The 15,512-nt window shown below is 29.7% G+C and overlaps 1 protein-coding gene across 1 annotated transcript in view; it reads right to left on the bottom strand.

The window, feature by feature from the left end:
* LOC148229276 (dual specificity tyrosine-phosphorylation-regulated kinase 2-like) overlaps positions 1–15,512 on the bottom strand; it is a 60,029-nt gene that overhangs the window by 34,151 nt on the left and 10,366 nt on the right. The window contains exons 2-4 of the mRNA XM_088196500.1: positions 13,883–14,060; positions 6,445–6,608; positions 5,943–6,220 (exon numbers count right to left, since the gene is read on the bottom strand). Of these exons, the coding sequence (XP_088052626.1) occupies positions 5,943–6,220; positions 6,445–6,608; positions 13,883–14,060 (620 nt within the window). The remainder of the gene's footprint in view (positions 1–5,942; positions 6,221–6,444; positions 6,609–13,882; positions 14,061–15,512) is intronic.

Raw genomic sequence — 15,512 nt, 5'->3', positions numbered from 1 at the left:
GTTCTTAACCCATTGTTTGCGGTAGAGAAAAAAAATTTTTTTTTTTGATTTCACAAAATTCACAGAATTTTATTTGCTATAAAATATAAAGCTTTTATTTAACAAAAATCAAGTGCCAGTAAAATAAATAAAAATGTGTATTATCAAAACTGATAATTATTTCTGTGATGGCAGTAAAAGCAGACAACAGATTGCCTGAATATGTGCGAGATGGAGTGCCAAGCGACGCGAGGCAGATCGCGTACTCTCTCAGTCTCTTAGCCACAGCCGGACAATCAACACGTGCTAAGAATGACGTATGACTTATGGCTTGTGATTTCCAATACAGATTTGAACATAGAATAAATCACATTGAATTAGAACAATTATATTTTTTTACGTTCAAATAATATTTATGCTCACATGCATAAATAAAAACATTATTTTATAAAAAAAAGCATAAATGCAAGTCCTACAAAGAATTTTACTTTAACTGCGTTGATGATCAAAAAAACGTCTATCCATGGGTCGCGACAAAATTTTAAACAAAATTAGAATAATTTGCACACCACTGCTCTAAGGAATATTGACGGATTGTTGACACCTCTCTTTTGAAATTTAAAAAGGATGCTGTGCCAAATATGCAATAAATTGATAAAACGTTTACTTTAGTCAGGAACGTACTTTCACAATTACATCCAGAACTACTACTTCGTTTCAGCTGAATGTTTAGATAAATTTTCATTTAGAAAGTAGCAGCTTTACTTCGATCGTCTAACCTGGTCCAGGTAAGCAATCACAATAATTCTACCAACTCTAAGATTAAATTTGTGCTGTCGTAATTCATTTAAATCAAGAAAATTTAAGAATCTATTTAAATAACTTGTAACTTCTTTCTCAAAAATTATGTTTTGCATTTAGTAAAAAAAAAAACAAATCTTTGGTGAAAAAATTGTTATAATGCGAATAAATATTTAAGTTATGTTAAGTAGAAACGATGAAAAAATAATGAAAATTATATATTTAGAAAGCTCGATCGTTTAATATTAATAAATAATATATTACATAATGGCAAAATCAAAAAATATACATTTTTTGTGACAATACGAAGTTGAAACTAAAGTCCAGAATTTGTATTCAATATTTAACGACTCTAATATTTATATTTAATAAGGTTACGTAAAATGTTAATTTATATTAGTTTGACTTGATTTTAAATTAGATGTTTTGTTAAATCGTAATATAGAATATATTTAACAATACCAGCTTTTGGTTTATATGATAATTTGCGCATCGAAATGTGTATCGCGAACTTTGTTATTATAGCAAAAACAAACCGCCCCCATCCTTCGAAAGCCTTCGAATTCCAAACTTTCTATTACCAGGAACATTTTCCAACAAAGTTCAATCAGATTAAAACTGTTATAATGTATATTAAAATTAGATACATTATATAAACCACGACAAAACAAAACATTAATAAAATATTTTAAACGTGTCAGTCAGATTTTTTACGTTGACTTTCATTTTCTTCCATGACAACGTAAATATCTTTGTTGCGAAGCTCTTCAATAACGTACTCATAAAATATGACACATAATATTTTCGCCTCGAATAAAGGAGCTTCTGTAAGACGCTTTGTGGATTGCGTAATATATAATATTCAAAGCTTCAAAAATACACTTTTGAACATGCTGTATAATGAGATTTTAACGACACCCAAAACTCGAGACACGCGCGAGTGCTAGCAAGGTAAATAAATACAATAGCTCCACACACGTTCTCTCTAATTGATCACGCGAGGAAACCGTCAAAGTGACAACAAAACTATCCATAACACAGGTGTCTGATTTCAATATTTTCTTTCTAAACTAAACTTTTGCGAATAATCCGAGTGGTGTTTGAATATTCATTTAATGTCAATGTGGTAATTTAATTACCAATGAGCCAATGAAAAAATACACAATTTATGCAAAACGAAAAATGTTTTATATATAATCAAATTGATCTTTGTCGAGACCACTCATAATAGTTATCACGCATAACTAAAAAGGTTATAAAATTAATATACATATTTGTGCTTCAAATTATGTGCGTTATTTACAAATAAATGAGCAGTTATGTATATCCATTAACGGTATCAAGAATGTCAAAGAAAATTGCATAACATGTAGGCGAATATTTTCACAAAGCAGATACCAACCACCGCTGCCAGATTATCGCAATTTCCGTTACACATATTATACAAAGAAACTAATAATATATGTATGAGACAAAAGCAAAGGTTCTGGTTCTAAATTGAATCATCTGCATTGGTCAAAGGATCGGGGACTATAAGATACTTTAGAGTTACCCCCCATTAATATATAGTATATTAGCTGGAATGCTGATATATTTAATCATTCATTTCACTGTTGACTTTAAATGAGGAAAATTACTCCTAATTGACCAAGACCACCATTTGAAGCACAAAAATAGCATTTGGTCAAACCATGCAGTCACCCTAAATCTACAAAAGTTCGATCTTCGATACGACTTAGAGAGAAATAATATTTATAAGAAATTCAGCACAACTCTTTTTAAGTTTAAGTAGCAATAAAGCTATTTTTGCTCAGATAAATGCACACCACCGTTTTCGCTAAGATACGTGTAACAACATTATGTTTATTTTAGGAATTTTGATCACGATGAAAATCATAAAAAAATAATTGGAAATCGTCGTTCATTAGAATAAAAAGTCATATGCTAGCATATAAATAGAATGTTATTATCGTATAAGAATATCAAAATTTTATAGGACAATACAATTTTTTTCAGCTATAATAATGATGTAGATTTTGTCAATAAAGGCACGAGGAAGGACTCATTATTACTGACAAGTAATAATGAAAATGATTTTTTAAGAGCTCTGAGACATTTTGGTAAACATTGTTAAGACTTAAAAATGCTTTTATAAAAACATTTTTAACGCCAAGGGCGTGCCAAAAGGTAGTGAATTTCGCAAAATGGCTAATTATTTAAATCGAATCGCACGTGATTAGTTGAACTTTAAAAAAAATAAGCATTTATAAAAATAAGGTCTAATTATTTTATTCTTGAATCTACATATATAGGACGGAATAGAGTAGTCCGTAATGTGTCAGACTAGTAATTCTGAGATTGCGGGTTCGAGCTCCGAATTTTAATTTAAAAAAAACCGGTCCCAGCTGCAGTGATATGTATTGATTATAATAATTTATAATTAATAATATATATGGCAAAGACTCCCAGACTTTGTGTCTGGTGATTAATACTTATAGGAATTCATTATATCTGATTGAAAGATTTGCCCGTTGTAACGCATTGGGCTTACGTCTTTCAGGTTACAACAGAATATTTAATAAAAATAAATAAATTATAAAAGCACTAGGCTAAAAATTTATATATTTGAAAAATTTGTTTTAAAACTTTTTATTAAAATTATATATTGTCAAAATCTCGATTATGTTAATTAGTCTGATTCGCTATCATGTTTTAAAATGGCGATTGTTCATAACCTTAGCAAAAATAATTTAGATAAAAAATAAGAAGGTGAAAATAAGAGTAAATTTAAATTAAAAATAAAATCAAAGTGCAATAAAAATCTTTTTTTACAGTTTTTGCGCTTTTTAAAACGAGATAACTGAGTTTTATTAATATTGGCATTTGTTAGCCAGCCTTATCCGACATGTTTTTTTTTTAAATGGCGGCTATTAAAATCATAAAAATGGTGATTCCATTAAAATAAATATTTTTAAAATTTATGTGGGATGTAACAAAATTTAAGAACACGATAGCTGCCTTTGTTTTAATCATTTTAACAAAATACTTGTTTTGAAAATATTTATTGTAAATATCTCATTTAAAAATGGCTGTTTAAAAATGATCAAAACTTTGTTAAAAAATATATCAGAGAAAAACTAGCGGTAAAATATATTTGAAAATATAATACGAATTTACATGAAATTCGCAAAAACATTTTTCTTATACATTTTTTCAATAACATTATCAAAATAAAACTTTTTTTAAAAGTATTTTTCGTTAAAATATCGACTAAGTTAGTTAGATAGTCTGACCAACCATCTTGTTCCAAAATGGCGAGTGTTTAAAATTTTTAAAAATAATAATGTTAAAAATATTTATAAATATAAATTAAAAATTAAAATCAATTTATTTTTTGTCATTTAGTAGTTTATTGATATCGCTATGAAATTTATTTTAAAAATTGATCTTGCAATATGGCGGCTATTAAAAACTTTAATAAAAAGAAATTCAGAGAAATAAAAATGAAATTATAATAAATATTTTTAACACTTTTTTCAGTATTATGGAAAATAATAAAATTATAACAAAATTTGAGGACAAAATAACTATTAATTCAAAATAATTTTAATACAAAATAACGGTTATAAAAAAAATTAAAAACTGTAACTTTGTTAAAAAAAACATTTAAGTAAAAAATATATGTAAAAAACATTTTAAAATATAATATAAAAAAAATCATTTTTTTAAAACGTATATAAAAAATACATACAAAAATATTTTATTGTAAATATTAACATAATATGCCAATTTTATGTAAAAAGCAAAAATTTTGAACTACACAGTTAAATAATCCTTACTTAAGACAAGTGACATTTCTGAAAAAAATAAAGGTTCGCTACAAAGTATATAAGTATTTTTTATATTAATATTCAATAGAAAAATAGTATTTTTTTTATTAGTAAATGTAGTTTGTTTCTGTATAAAACTTACAAGGGAGTCTATAAGGAAGCACATTATAAACATAACCCGTAAACAACGGTTGTTAAACATATAATTGATACCATTGTGGACGCCTTAATGGTTCTATAAAAAAGTTTGATATATATTTACCCAATGTCTACGAATAGTGTGCATTAACCCCATAGAAAACACGTTTCCAGCTCTGCTGACTGACTAACCCATAAAACTTGACACGAGCCAACAATGACACGCTAAAAATACAATATTATAAAGTCAAATTTTCCGCTCGGAGTAACACTTAATTCGGTCGTATGAATATTAAAAATCATGTTGTTTGGTAAAATTTGCATGTGCGTTTAGCATTTTATGGTTTACAGCAATAAGTGTGTAAAATGTGTATACTTTTGCTTAAAATTATGTTTATCTATGTCCACGCAAGTGGCATTATTCATCAGATAATTAGTGACAAAGTAACATTATAGAATATGTCTTAATAACCAAATATGAGAACAAATCTAATACTAAATCAAAGCTTGAGAATTATATAAAATAACTATATTATATGATACGTGGTATCTGCGGAAAAATCAACGTTTTTCAAACAGCTGACCTAACCTAATTGATTTTTTTCATACATAACATTCATAATTATAATAATTTAATAGGATTTTTTAATTTAAAATTAGTAAAATCATTATTATTTATGTATTTTTTTACAAATTTGCTTAAACGCTGTTATTTATTATCTTGTATACATACATTTAAGTTAGTTTTTTATCTATAAAATCTGATGATTATCTTTGTTATACTAATTACTGATCCTTAAACTACTAGCTCCTATTAGAGTTTCGATAAAAAAAACCTTTGTTATTTACAGATGTATCTAAACTTCGCTAAACTAAAGATTACATCCGTACTTTACGAAACCCTAATTTCGGTATATTTACGTCAGTGCCACAGTAGTATAAAGGCATCAAATTGAGTGACTAGGATTACACTTAAACCCTTCTTACACCTCGTTATTTGGATAGCATAGGCAATATCTAGGATTAGTACCCGTCCATATACTTCAGGAATGTAACACGTCAAAACTAAAACGCGTTATATTTATATACATATAATCATTTTGGAAAGTTAAATATGAATATTTAGCGAAAAAGAGACTTTCACTAGGACATTTCGAGGACCGGATTCGCGCTGGAATGCAAAGGTCAGCTCACCTCATCAACTCGAAACTGATGCATAAGTGGTTCCTGAAGTAGAAGAAGTCCAGCATGTGAATGACGTTATGAGCGCTGTCTTTGTCCTTGGTGCGGAGATGGTCCAGGATCCTGACTTCTATGAGTGCCTGATGGTGGAACCTCTTCTTGTTCCTGATGATTTTGATGGCTACGTGCTGGTTGGTTCGATGATCCAGAGCTCTAATCACTTGCCCGAAGCTTCCTTTCCCAATTACTTCCAAGATCTCGTACCTATAACAGATGTGGTCGTGCGCCACCTGCGAAAACATAAAATTGCTGTACTTCTTCTCTAACAAGTAGAAAGTCTCTAACAAGCATTTCGTAATTGTAGCATCATCAACTGCGTACTTTATGTGGTCGTGTATTATAATGATCGTCATCATAACGACGAGATTTTTCTATATTAAATAATTACAATTAACGTGTGGCGTAAGCGTTACATAAATCAGGAAAATGAAAATTGCCTGGAAAGTGTGGTTACCTTATTATAGCTGCCGTTGTCGTCATCGTATCCAGAGTTCAAGGGAGCGCCGGGTCTTCCGAGGACTTTGGCTGAGTCCAATCCCAAAAACCAAACTTCTGGAAACTTGTCGACTTCAGTGCGTTCGTATTCTGTGAGCCGGGATCCGTAAACTTTGAGAGCTTCTGAGAAAGAAAAATGAGAAATTAAGTTAATGACTGTTTCTCTGAAAGAGTTCGCGTGACAAATTATTGTAAGTACATCGTAAAATTGCCCAAGTAATTATTGAATTAGTGCTAGCGTAAAATATGTACTCACAACACGATTTGCATATTTCAATCAATTGTAGAATATTTCTAGGAAATGTAATAAAATATCTAATGCGTTTATGTTTATATGTAATTATAAAAGTTTGTCTTACTAACACTAACTATTGAACATAATTTTTATAGAACGGTCTGCTGCAAATTACTATGTCGAAGTAACTATAATAAATGGTTTTATGAACAAGCAATATAAAATCTGAGATTGCAGCACATTCAATCGACAATGTAATAAATGAAAGAGAAGTTAAAACTTATTAAGTTGTAGTCTTACATTTATTGATCCATATTGCACAAGTAATGATTCTGTCTGACAAATTTAAAAGCAAGAATGAGTTTATTCCTATAATTTCTATTAATCTTTTAACTTTAAACAGCTCAACTTTTTAATGGCATTAAAAATATACAAAATCTATTATAAAATATATATATACTCTTTCTAAAAACGTAATTCTCATATATTGCATTTTAAAAACGCGTAATAGGAATATTATTTATAGTAAAATTATTATTAATATTAAATGTTCTAAATATATTCTTACTTAGGTTACAAATTATTACCTAATTTGTACCGATCGTGCGAAATATCAGTTTAATTAACTATATAAGTCATATCAACAGCTGCCAAGAATGAATTTTGAACATAGGCCAAAAATACTTATCTAATATCATTCTATTCAGCTACTAGTCGTAGATATAGCTTATGTAAGTATTTCACTATTATTATATTCTCTATATTCAACCATTCCTTTCTTAGCACTCCTATTAAACGATGAGAAAATACAAATTGAGAGTAAAGCCCTTCGTATATATTATAAAAGTGTGCTAGATAAATATTTATTTAACCCATTGGCCGACAAAAGTGCGGATAAGCCACAGCTACTACAGCTACTCTAAAATGTACTTTATTTTAATATTTCTCATGCAAGTCACGAATAATGATATTTATTTGTGCATAAACACATCAATGGTTATTAATATTTTATATTAGCTAGTTAATAAAACCTATTTAATTTTAGTTTGGTGTTTCACTTATAAGTAAATAGTAAGACGCCAGATTAAAATCAGAATCAGTGACATATTTTTCAATAATTGTAAACTAGTGTTTCTTCTCGAGAATTTCTCGAAAAAAAATTAAAATAAAGGTTTTTTATATTATAAAATTAAATTTGTACGAATATTTTTAAAAGGTATAGTAAAAGTATTGTCATTTTTCTTTGCTCAACCGTTTATATATATTTGATTGGATCGGGTAATTTTGTGGCGCAGCTGCTCTGTAAGTATTGCCATCATAAATAAATGTGTAAATAGCTATTTAATTAATTTGTATACTAAAAGTGGCTCGCAAAAACATAATTGGTATCAAACGGGAGTTGTTAAGCAAAAAGCACACGAATGTGCGTTTTTAATTTGAGATAATAACTATTTTTATTAATTTATCATTTAACTAACTTTTATTCAGAGACAAATATGTTGAAGCTTATAATATTTACACTGCGACTAATTAGGATTAGTAGTATTTTTAAATAAATACTAATATATGAGTAACCAGCATAAAAAATTGCGCTACGCTGCCATAAATATTCCTAATTTGTAACAACCAATATTTAAAAAAAAATTGTTTATTAGAAAATCACATTTTAATCAGGAAAATATCAGTTTTTGCTTGCAGAAGATTGCAATATAAATGAAAATATTTTTCAACAACAATTTATATTTATAAATATTTTTCAGTGACGCATTTTCTGATTTTATCAAAAAGTTAAGTCAATAACGATTTTTTTAATCCAAAAAGTATTTATTCAATTAGAAGCATTGGCCATCTTTTGTCCACTTTTCAATTCCTCTTTCATAAAATATTCAAGTCAATCTAGAGAGTCACCTGAATAACGAATCGTTGTCCATATCTTGCTCTTGATTTTATGCCTTTATTCAAGTATTGGTTTTACTCCATTAAAAACTATTTAATAAATTTATTTCATTGTACGTATTTCAGTAGCACGTAAACGTCGCTGTTTAGTTTCTTCAGCGGTTTTATTTCCATGTATTGCAGTAGCAAGTAATAGTTTTTAATAAATAAAATTTGAACGTGCCAGAATGTCATGTGCAAATGTCACTTTGTTTTATGTATTTTATGTTTTATAGTATGGTATTTTCTGTTTTATGGTATTAATAACTTCACAAAAAATTTGCAACGCACACCTGTTTTTGAGATAAGCGTTAAACTATAATAAAAAGTGGGCCTTTTCAAAGTTTTGTTACGTTCAACGAACTAATTCTGAGAATTTCGGTCATAGTAGATACCGCCGATAAACATTATAAACATGTTTTTTGAAGGCGTAAATGCATTTTTTATTGAGAAAACGCGTCTTATTGGCTCACATTTCGAATCAAAATAAAGGCATATAAAGCACCAAATCTTGGATATATTGAGAGAGAATACGATTATCTGTGTTACAGCTCACGTATATAAATTGTTTCATTCTAAGATTTTTTCAAATTTCATTCGAGATAAACGTATAATTTATGAATATTCATATAGTAGAAAATCAGGCGAATAATTCGATTGAGAACCTTAGTCTAATCCTAGTTGAAATGCTGTGACAACTTCTGTTCCTGTGCTCCAGCTTATTTCCAAATCGCGATTTAATGTCAGTGGTAAAGCTTTTTTTATTTTTTCCCAGTGATTAGTAGAACGGAAAAAATACGTATATACTTTCAACTGTTCCGAAAAAAGTGACCACAACTAAATCCTGAATTCATCCATAAATTCTAGTGTTTCTCGTTGTGTAGTGCTACTATAAAACAGGTCAAATTTTGTCGATAAATAAATCAAGAAGCATGTGCGCATAAGCTGCGTCTGATTCAGCATAAAAAATACTAAATATTGCTAGCAACACGAAATCATTTGCTTTTGTTCAGTGATATAAATCTGCGTGTGATTGCGGGCTATCTATGAATGACGTCACTGCGGACTTGTTTTATATATTAATTTATTTCTTAAAATGGTCCAGCCGACTGATATAAAACTGTGTTGTTTTTTTCTGGCCGGGATTGAGCGCGTCATAAAATTATTCACATCTATCTAACTTATCAAATAAATTTTCATTTTTGTTATATTAAAATATTTTATAATGGATTTTAGATTCCAGTGTCAATATTTACTGCAGGAGTCGGGAAAATAAAAAAAAATAGTGAATTTTTTTTTAATGCAATATGATACAAATTAGTCCATATAAGCGAGCCAATTATGGCGTTGGTAAAACAAGGGCGGAAAACAAATAAATTTCAGGCCAGTAGGGTCACAGTCGAAAGAACAAAGAAGGAATATCCGAGCCAAATATACGTGGCAGGAATCCAGTTTCAGGGCGCGCCCGTGTAAATATAATAGCGAACAGCAAGAGGACGAGGAACGCGTTCAGGTTAATTTTGCGACAAACTCTCGTGATTAATGGCCTCACTTTCGGGGGTAAAGACTAATTCGAAACTATATTTCTTTCTTGTGGTGAACGATCAAAATTGTCGCAATAAGACATTTAGAAACGAAGCTGAAAAGACAAACCCCAATATCAAATCAGTTTGAATGGTTATAAAAAATCGGTCTATACAATATTTAAACTCAAACTTCTCTACGACCAAGACATCTTCTTTCTTCCGACCCAATTTTACCTTCAATTTTTTCCATTATTAAAAATAGCACTATGTTTCTAGCGATTTTAATGTGGACTTCTCTTCGTTGAGGTCCATTTCGTCATTTACCTAACGATCCAGGTATTTGAAATGCTTCACCCTCTCAATCCCATCTCTGTCTAATGGCAAGCTTAACGATCACGCGGGAAGCTTGCTTATAAACATAAATTTTATTTTATCGATGTTTATTCGTAGGCCCTTTTTTATACATTATTTATTTATACTATCCAGGGGTCTTTGAAGGTCGTCAACGGTCTCAAAAAATATTTCCGTGTCATTTGTTTTCCCGAAAATTTTTGAAAAAATTAATTTTTTTTTAAATATAATATCTGAAAAGGCTTCTCAAATTGCATTTAGGAAAGCAAAAAAAGATATGCTGCGTTTAGCATATTATAGAATAATATTTCGTTAGGATTTTAGTAATTTTTGGTTTGCTTTTAAAACATTTGCAGCTTCGCGTGTCGAATGCAATTAATGCACCGCAACGCGGAGATCGATACAAGCGTGAAAATATAAGCTTTAGCGTATTTTTTATCGTGCATAATTTTATGTGTCTAAAAGCATCGCGCAATATCATTATTTTTTAGTATGATAATATTTTTAGATTGAATTTTATGTGTTTTGTTTATGTTTCTTATTTTAGAATGGCCTCTGTAAATTATTGCACTGTTAATGTAGGTTAAATATTATGATCTACATTTAATAAATGCATGTATTTATTAAAAGTAGATCATACTATAAATTGTACGCAAAACTTAAAGGTCTTATATTGCAGAAGTCAAATTAAATAAAGCTAAACCATCTGACTTGTAAAAAGCAATTAAGAGACCAGTATATTGTTATCCAAACCAAAATAAGCTTTCTTTTTAATTGATATAAATATATATTTAAAAAAAATATTAAAAAAAGAGCCTTTGTGAGCTGCATACAAATGGGTGTGTCCGTGCCAGATGCTTGGACATATGCTTGCTTTATTGGGAGCTTTTAATATAGATCGAAAGTATTTGAATGGCAGAAAATTCTTTACGAACTGCTATCATTTACCTTATATTTGCCTTAGTAATTGAAAAAAATAGTTTAATAATTAGATAAGAACAAACTGCTCCGCGTTGGAATTAGCATATTATATAAATAATAAAAACGATGTCAAAAGAACGTTTTAATAAAATTATTTAGTATAATAAGTGGTTTCTTCTCGACTATTTCTCAAAATTTATTTTAAATCGAGAGTTTTTAGAGTTTTTGTTTGCAAGCTGCATATTAATGGGAGTGTCCGTGCCAGTTGTTTGAACATATGCATGCTTTACTGGAAGCTTTTAATAGAGGTCGAAAGTATTGGAATGATAGAAAGTTGTTTTCGAGTTTCTCAACTACTCTAATTGGCCTTATATTTGCTTAAGTAATACAAAAAATAAATTATTAATCAGGTAAGAATAAGCTGCTCCGCGTTGGAATTAGCAGATTGCAAAAATGTTTGGAGGACTTTCACAAAGTATTTTCCAACGAAAATTTGCCGATTTTCACTTTAGATGATGTGCTTTTAAAAAGTAATTTAAAAAAAATCTGTGTGTTAATATACCTACTAATATGTTTTAATAAATAATAAATTATTAAAATTTTTTTCAAGTTTTTGAAGATTATAATTTACACCCCACAATGTTAGTAAAAAAATATTGCAAAAATGAAAAAGTGATGATAATTTAGAGTACGCTCGGGATAAGTTATTGTGTGCATGAACTGTGTGGCTCAAAACAATTTCGCTCAGAATATTTAATTTTTTATTTTAAAAGAAAATATATGTTTACTTAACATACATACATCTGAGCTAAGTTGGAAATTTCAACGGACAATTAAAAATATATTATATAATCGAAGAAACCAAATATTGATGTCATTAAATAAATGTTTGCAAAATTCAAAATCTTTCACTAGTCAAAAAAATAATGAAGTCCTCAGCTATTCTTCAAAAGCAAAAAGATATAAAATGAGGAAAGAAATTATTCGCAGATTGCTTAATGTCTCGACGACTCTATTAAATCATTAGAATCCATTGAATAAATTAAAAAATTATCATTGGCGCAACAATAAGAATAATAACTTTTTTAAGCCTTACAGTGAATAGTGTAAAAAAACCAACAACGTACGGATTAATGGGAAAATAATTAAAATATTTTAATCAACGGGTAAGAGAACGAATAACTTACAGTGTATATTTGAAGCCTTGATATCAATTAACCCAGATATGCCCAAAAAATTTTGTTCCCTTAAAATTTCATTTATAAATAAAAAACAGTGGCACGAGTTTAGTGACCTACCAATGGGACAGTGGGCATATATGGGTTAAACCAATATCAACACAAAATTATTTAAAATAAATCACTAGAGAAGATCGAACTTCTGTGCCACACTGCAAATTAATGATGAATACTAGCGTTGACGAATCAGCGACTGTCCTTAAAAGAGAACGCGAGACAACGAAGTACACGCTACATCGCTTCTCCCTCTCATATACATGTACACGCACACAATAAAAAACCGGCATCCTTATCCCGAGCGTACTCTACATATATAAACGTACAGTTATAATGACATACTATATATTTAATATATTTTTTAATTATTTGAAATTTCTTGAAAATTCTTGAGAAAATCGATTAGTGAAAAAAAGTTTGAGAAACTAGAATGATTCGAAGCTTAGAAAAAAATGCGTGATAAATTAATAAAATATAACAGTTTAAAAAGTACAATTGTAGAATTATAGTGATGAATTAAACAGAGAACAAAGCGTTGCTTATATATTAATGTACAAAAGTACATTGGCTAAAGCCTGCAATATTTCTCTTAAAAATATATATACATAAACAAAAACGCAATAAAAATATTAAGAACATCTGAAGGGGACTTTTTTCGACGTCTGTATTAAATTTTCAATTACGAGTAAAACTTCTCACTGCGAGACCAATTAAGACTTCCAGTTTTTTTTAAATAAAGCGGCTTTTTAGTAGAATATAAAAAATATAATATGCCTTAAAATTATTTTTTTCAATTATAATTTCAATTTACTTCGTAACGATTAATTTGATAAAATAACAGGGTTTTTTATTAGAATAAATATCAGTTTAGTACCCAAAGTATCACGCTGCTGTGTAATTATATTTTGGAATTAATGGAATTGCGAAAAATGTTTTTATGTGTGTAGTAATGATTATTTAACCACTTCATTCTAGGTTTTTTTAAAAACTAGTAGAGATATGTTGGTAATTCCAATAGTTTAGAATTTTAAAGACTAGTAGAGCAAGCAAGTAATTTATGATGTGCGTTATGTGTTTAAAATTACCCTACCCTATACACTCATTAGTCACTTTGAAACTAATCTAAATATAAAAAAGAGCAAACGAAAAGGGTATTCACGGTCAAATTATAATCATCAATCTAAGGGGACTGACCTGCAGGCGTAAGCGGCAGCCGGGGCGGTGGCGTAGGTGCAGGGGCTGGGGGCGCAGGGGGCTCTGGGGCGCGCCGCGCCCCATGCAAGGGGGCGGCGGCCCCGGGGGCGCACCCGCCGGACAGCTCCTCGCTCAAGCGGGCGCCTCCCGATCCGCCCTTCTCATTCTCGATCTGCAGCTGTAACAACAAAGATGCATTTTCATATTAGGATGTCACGTTTCATTAGGTACATACATAAATAATTGAGGTTCAATATCAACTTGACCCTTGTCCGTTCACCTGACCTAAGGTCAAGAGCGTGAGCCAAAATAAAATAATAAATAAGCGACACACCTGCACCGTCTGGCAGAGAAATTTGGCAATTTTCGTTTTGTCCATTTCACATTATAATCATTATTTTTTGCTAACAATTGAATTTAATATATACACACAGTGTATGGCATTATTTTAATATGTTATAGTAAATGTGTATTAACAGTAAAAATATATTTTCACTGGTATTTCAGTGAAATCATATCTGAATACATTTTAATCACTAGATTGTATGTATTTCTACTAACGATATAAATTAACACATAGGCAGTAAAAAGCTTATGTGCTGCTCTTAAATGAATATGAACAAAAATATTATACATAAAAACGAAAAAGAACAAAGTACATAATATAGTTTTAATATAGCAATGCGATATTCAAGCTCGCAAAAGACCGAGATTGTGTTTATTGCGTTTATATAGTCATTTTTTATATCTTTAAATCACAAAATCGCATTAAGCCCGCAAAGTGGAGAGTTTAATCCGACAGCTGGAATCGTCTAGGGATCGCCATGACCTACATTACCCACGACCCTCGCATGGCTTCCAAGGATCCAATGCCGCACTTTATTAATACTCAATTTTTACCACCTGAAAATAGCCACAGGAGGCAACCACAGTTTAATTCAGCGACCGAAGCTAAATCATATTAAGCCTCCTCCGTTCAATACAATGAGGTCCAGAGCCAAATTTTCCGAAAACTGAGCTATATCAGTTGTTTACTGCTGAAACGCCGAATTGGGTCAAGGTTGTTCCTGTAAAGCCTTGGTAACGCGATTTCATGAATGTATAATACGTTCGTTCTATATTTTTGCTTCATTTAATTTGAGAGGAATTGTTTTTGTGTTATAAAAAAAAGAGATTGTTTTACGTTGAGGTTCGAATGTTGTTTTTGTGGTATTAATATTGTTAGAAATCACCAACAGGTTGGTTTAGTCGTACTTATTTTAATCCCGTATTTTTATCAACTGTTACTAGGTAACATAATTAAAAATGTTCTATTATATACTACATTACTACCTATAATTTCATATATGTATTCCATATTATGTGCGATACAGTGTAATCAAAGTTTTTCGCTTTATAATAAGCTTTCGGAATCGATTCCCTGCTGTAAAATTTTGTATTATTTTAATTAAATAAAAAAACTTCTCGCAGTTGGAATTACAATTCATATATAAAAATATTTGTTAAACTTCTGTTCAAGTAATGAGCTTACGTCTGTCAAGATAAAGCAGAATACATATTATTGAGTGTTAGTTATAAATTTAATTTAATCATAATACAATATTTCAACAGAGATGGAAAATAAGCTGAT

Source organism: Plectrocnemia conspersa, unplaced genomic scaffold, assembly GCF_051122295.1.
Source record: "Plectrocnemia conspersa isolate PC_06_02 unplaced genomic scaffold, ASM5112229v1 ptg000011l, whole genome shotgun sequence".
Classification (NCBI taxonomy): Eukaryota; Metazoa; Arthropoda; class Insecta; order Trichoptera; family Polycentropodidae; genus Plectrocnemia; species Plectrocnemia conspersa.
Note: the sequence above shows the minus strand (reverse complement) of the source record. Positions and strands in the feature narration are given on the sequence as shown.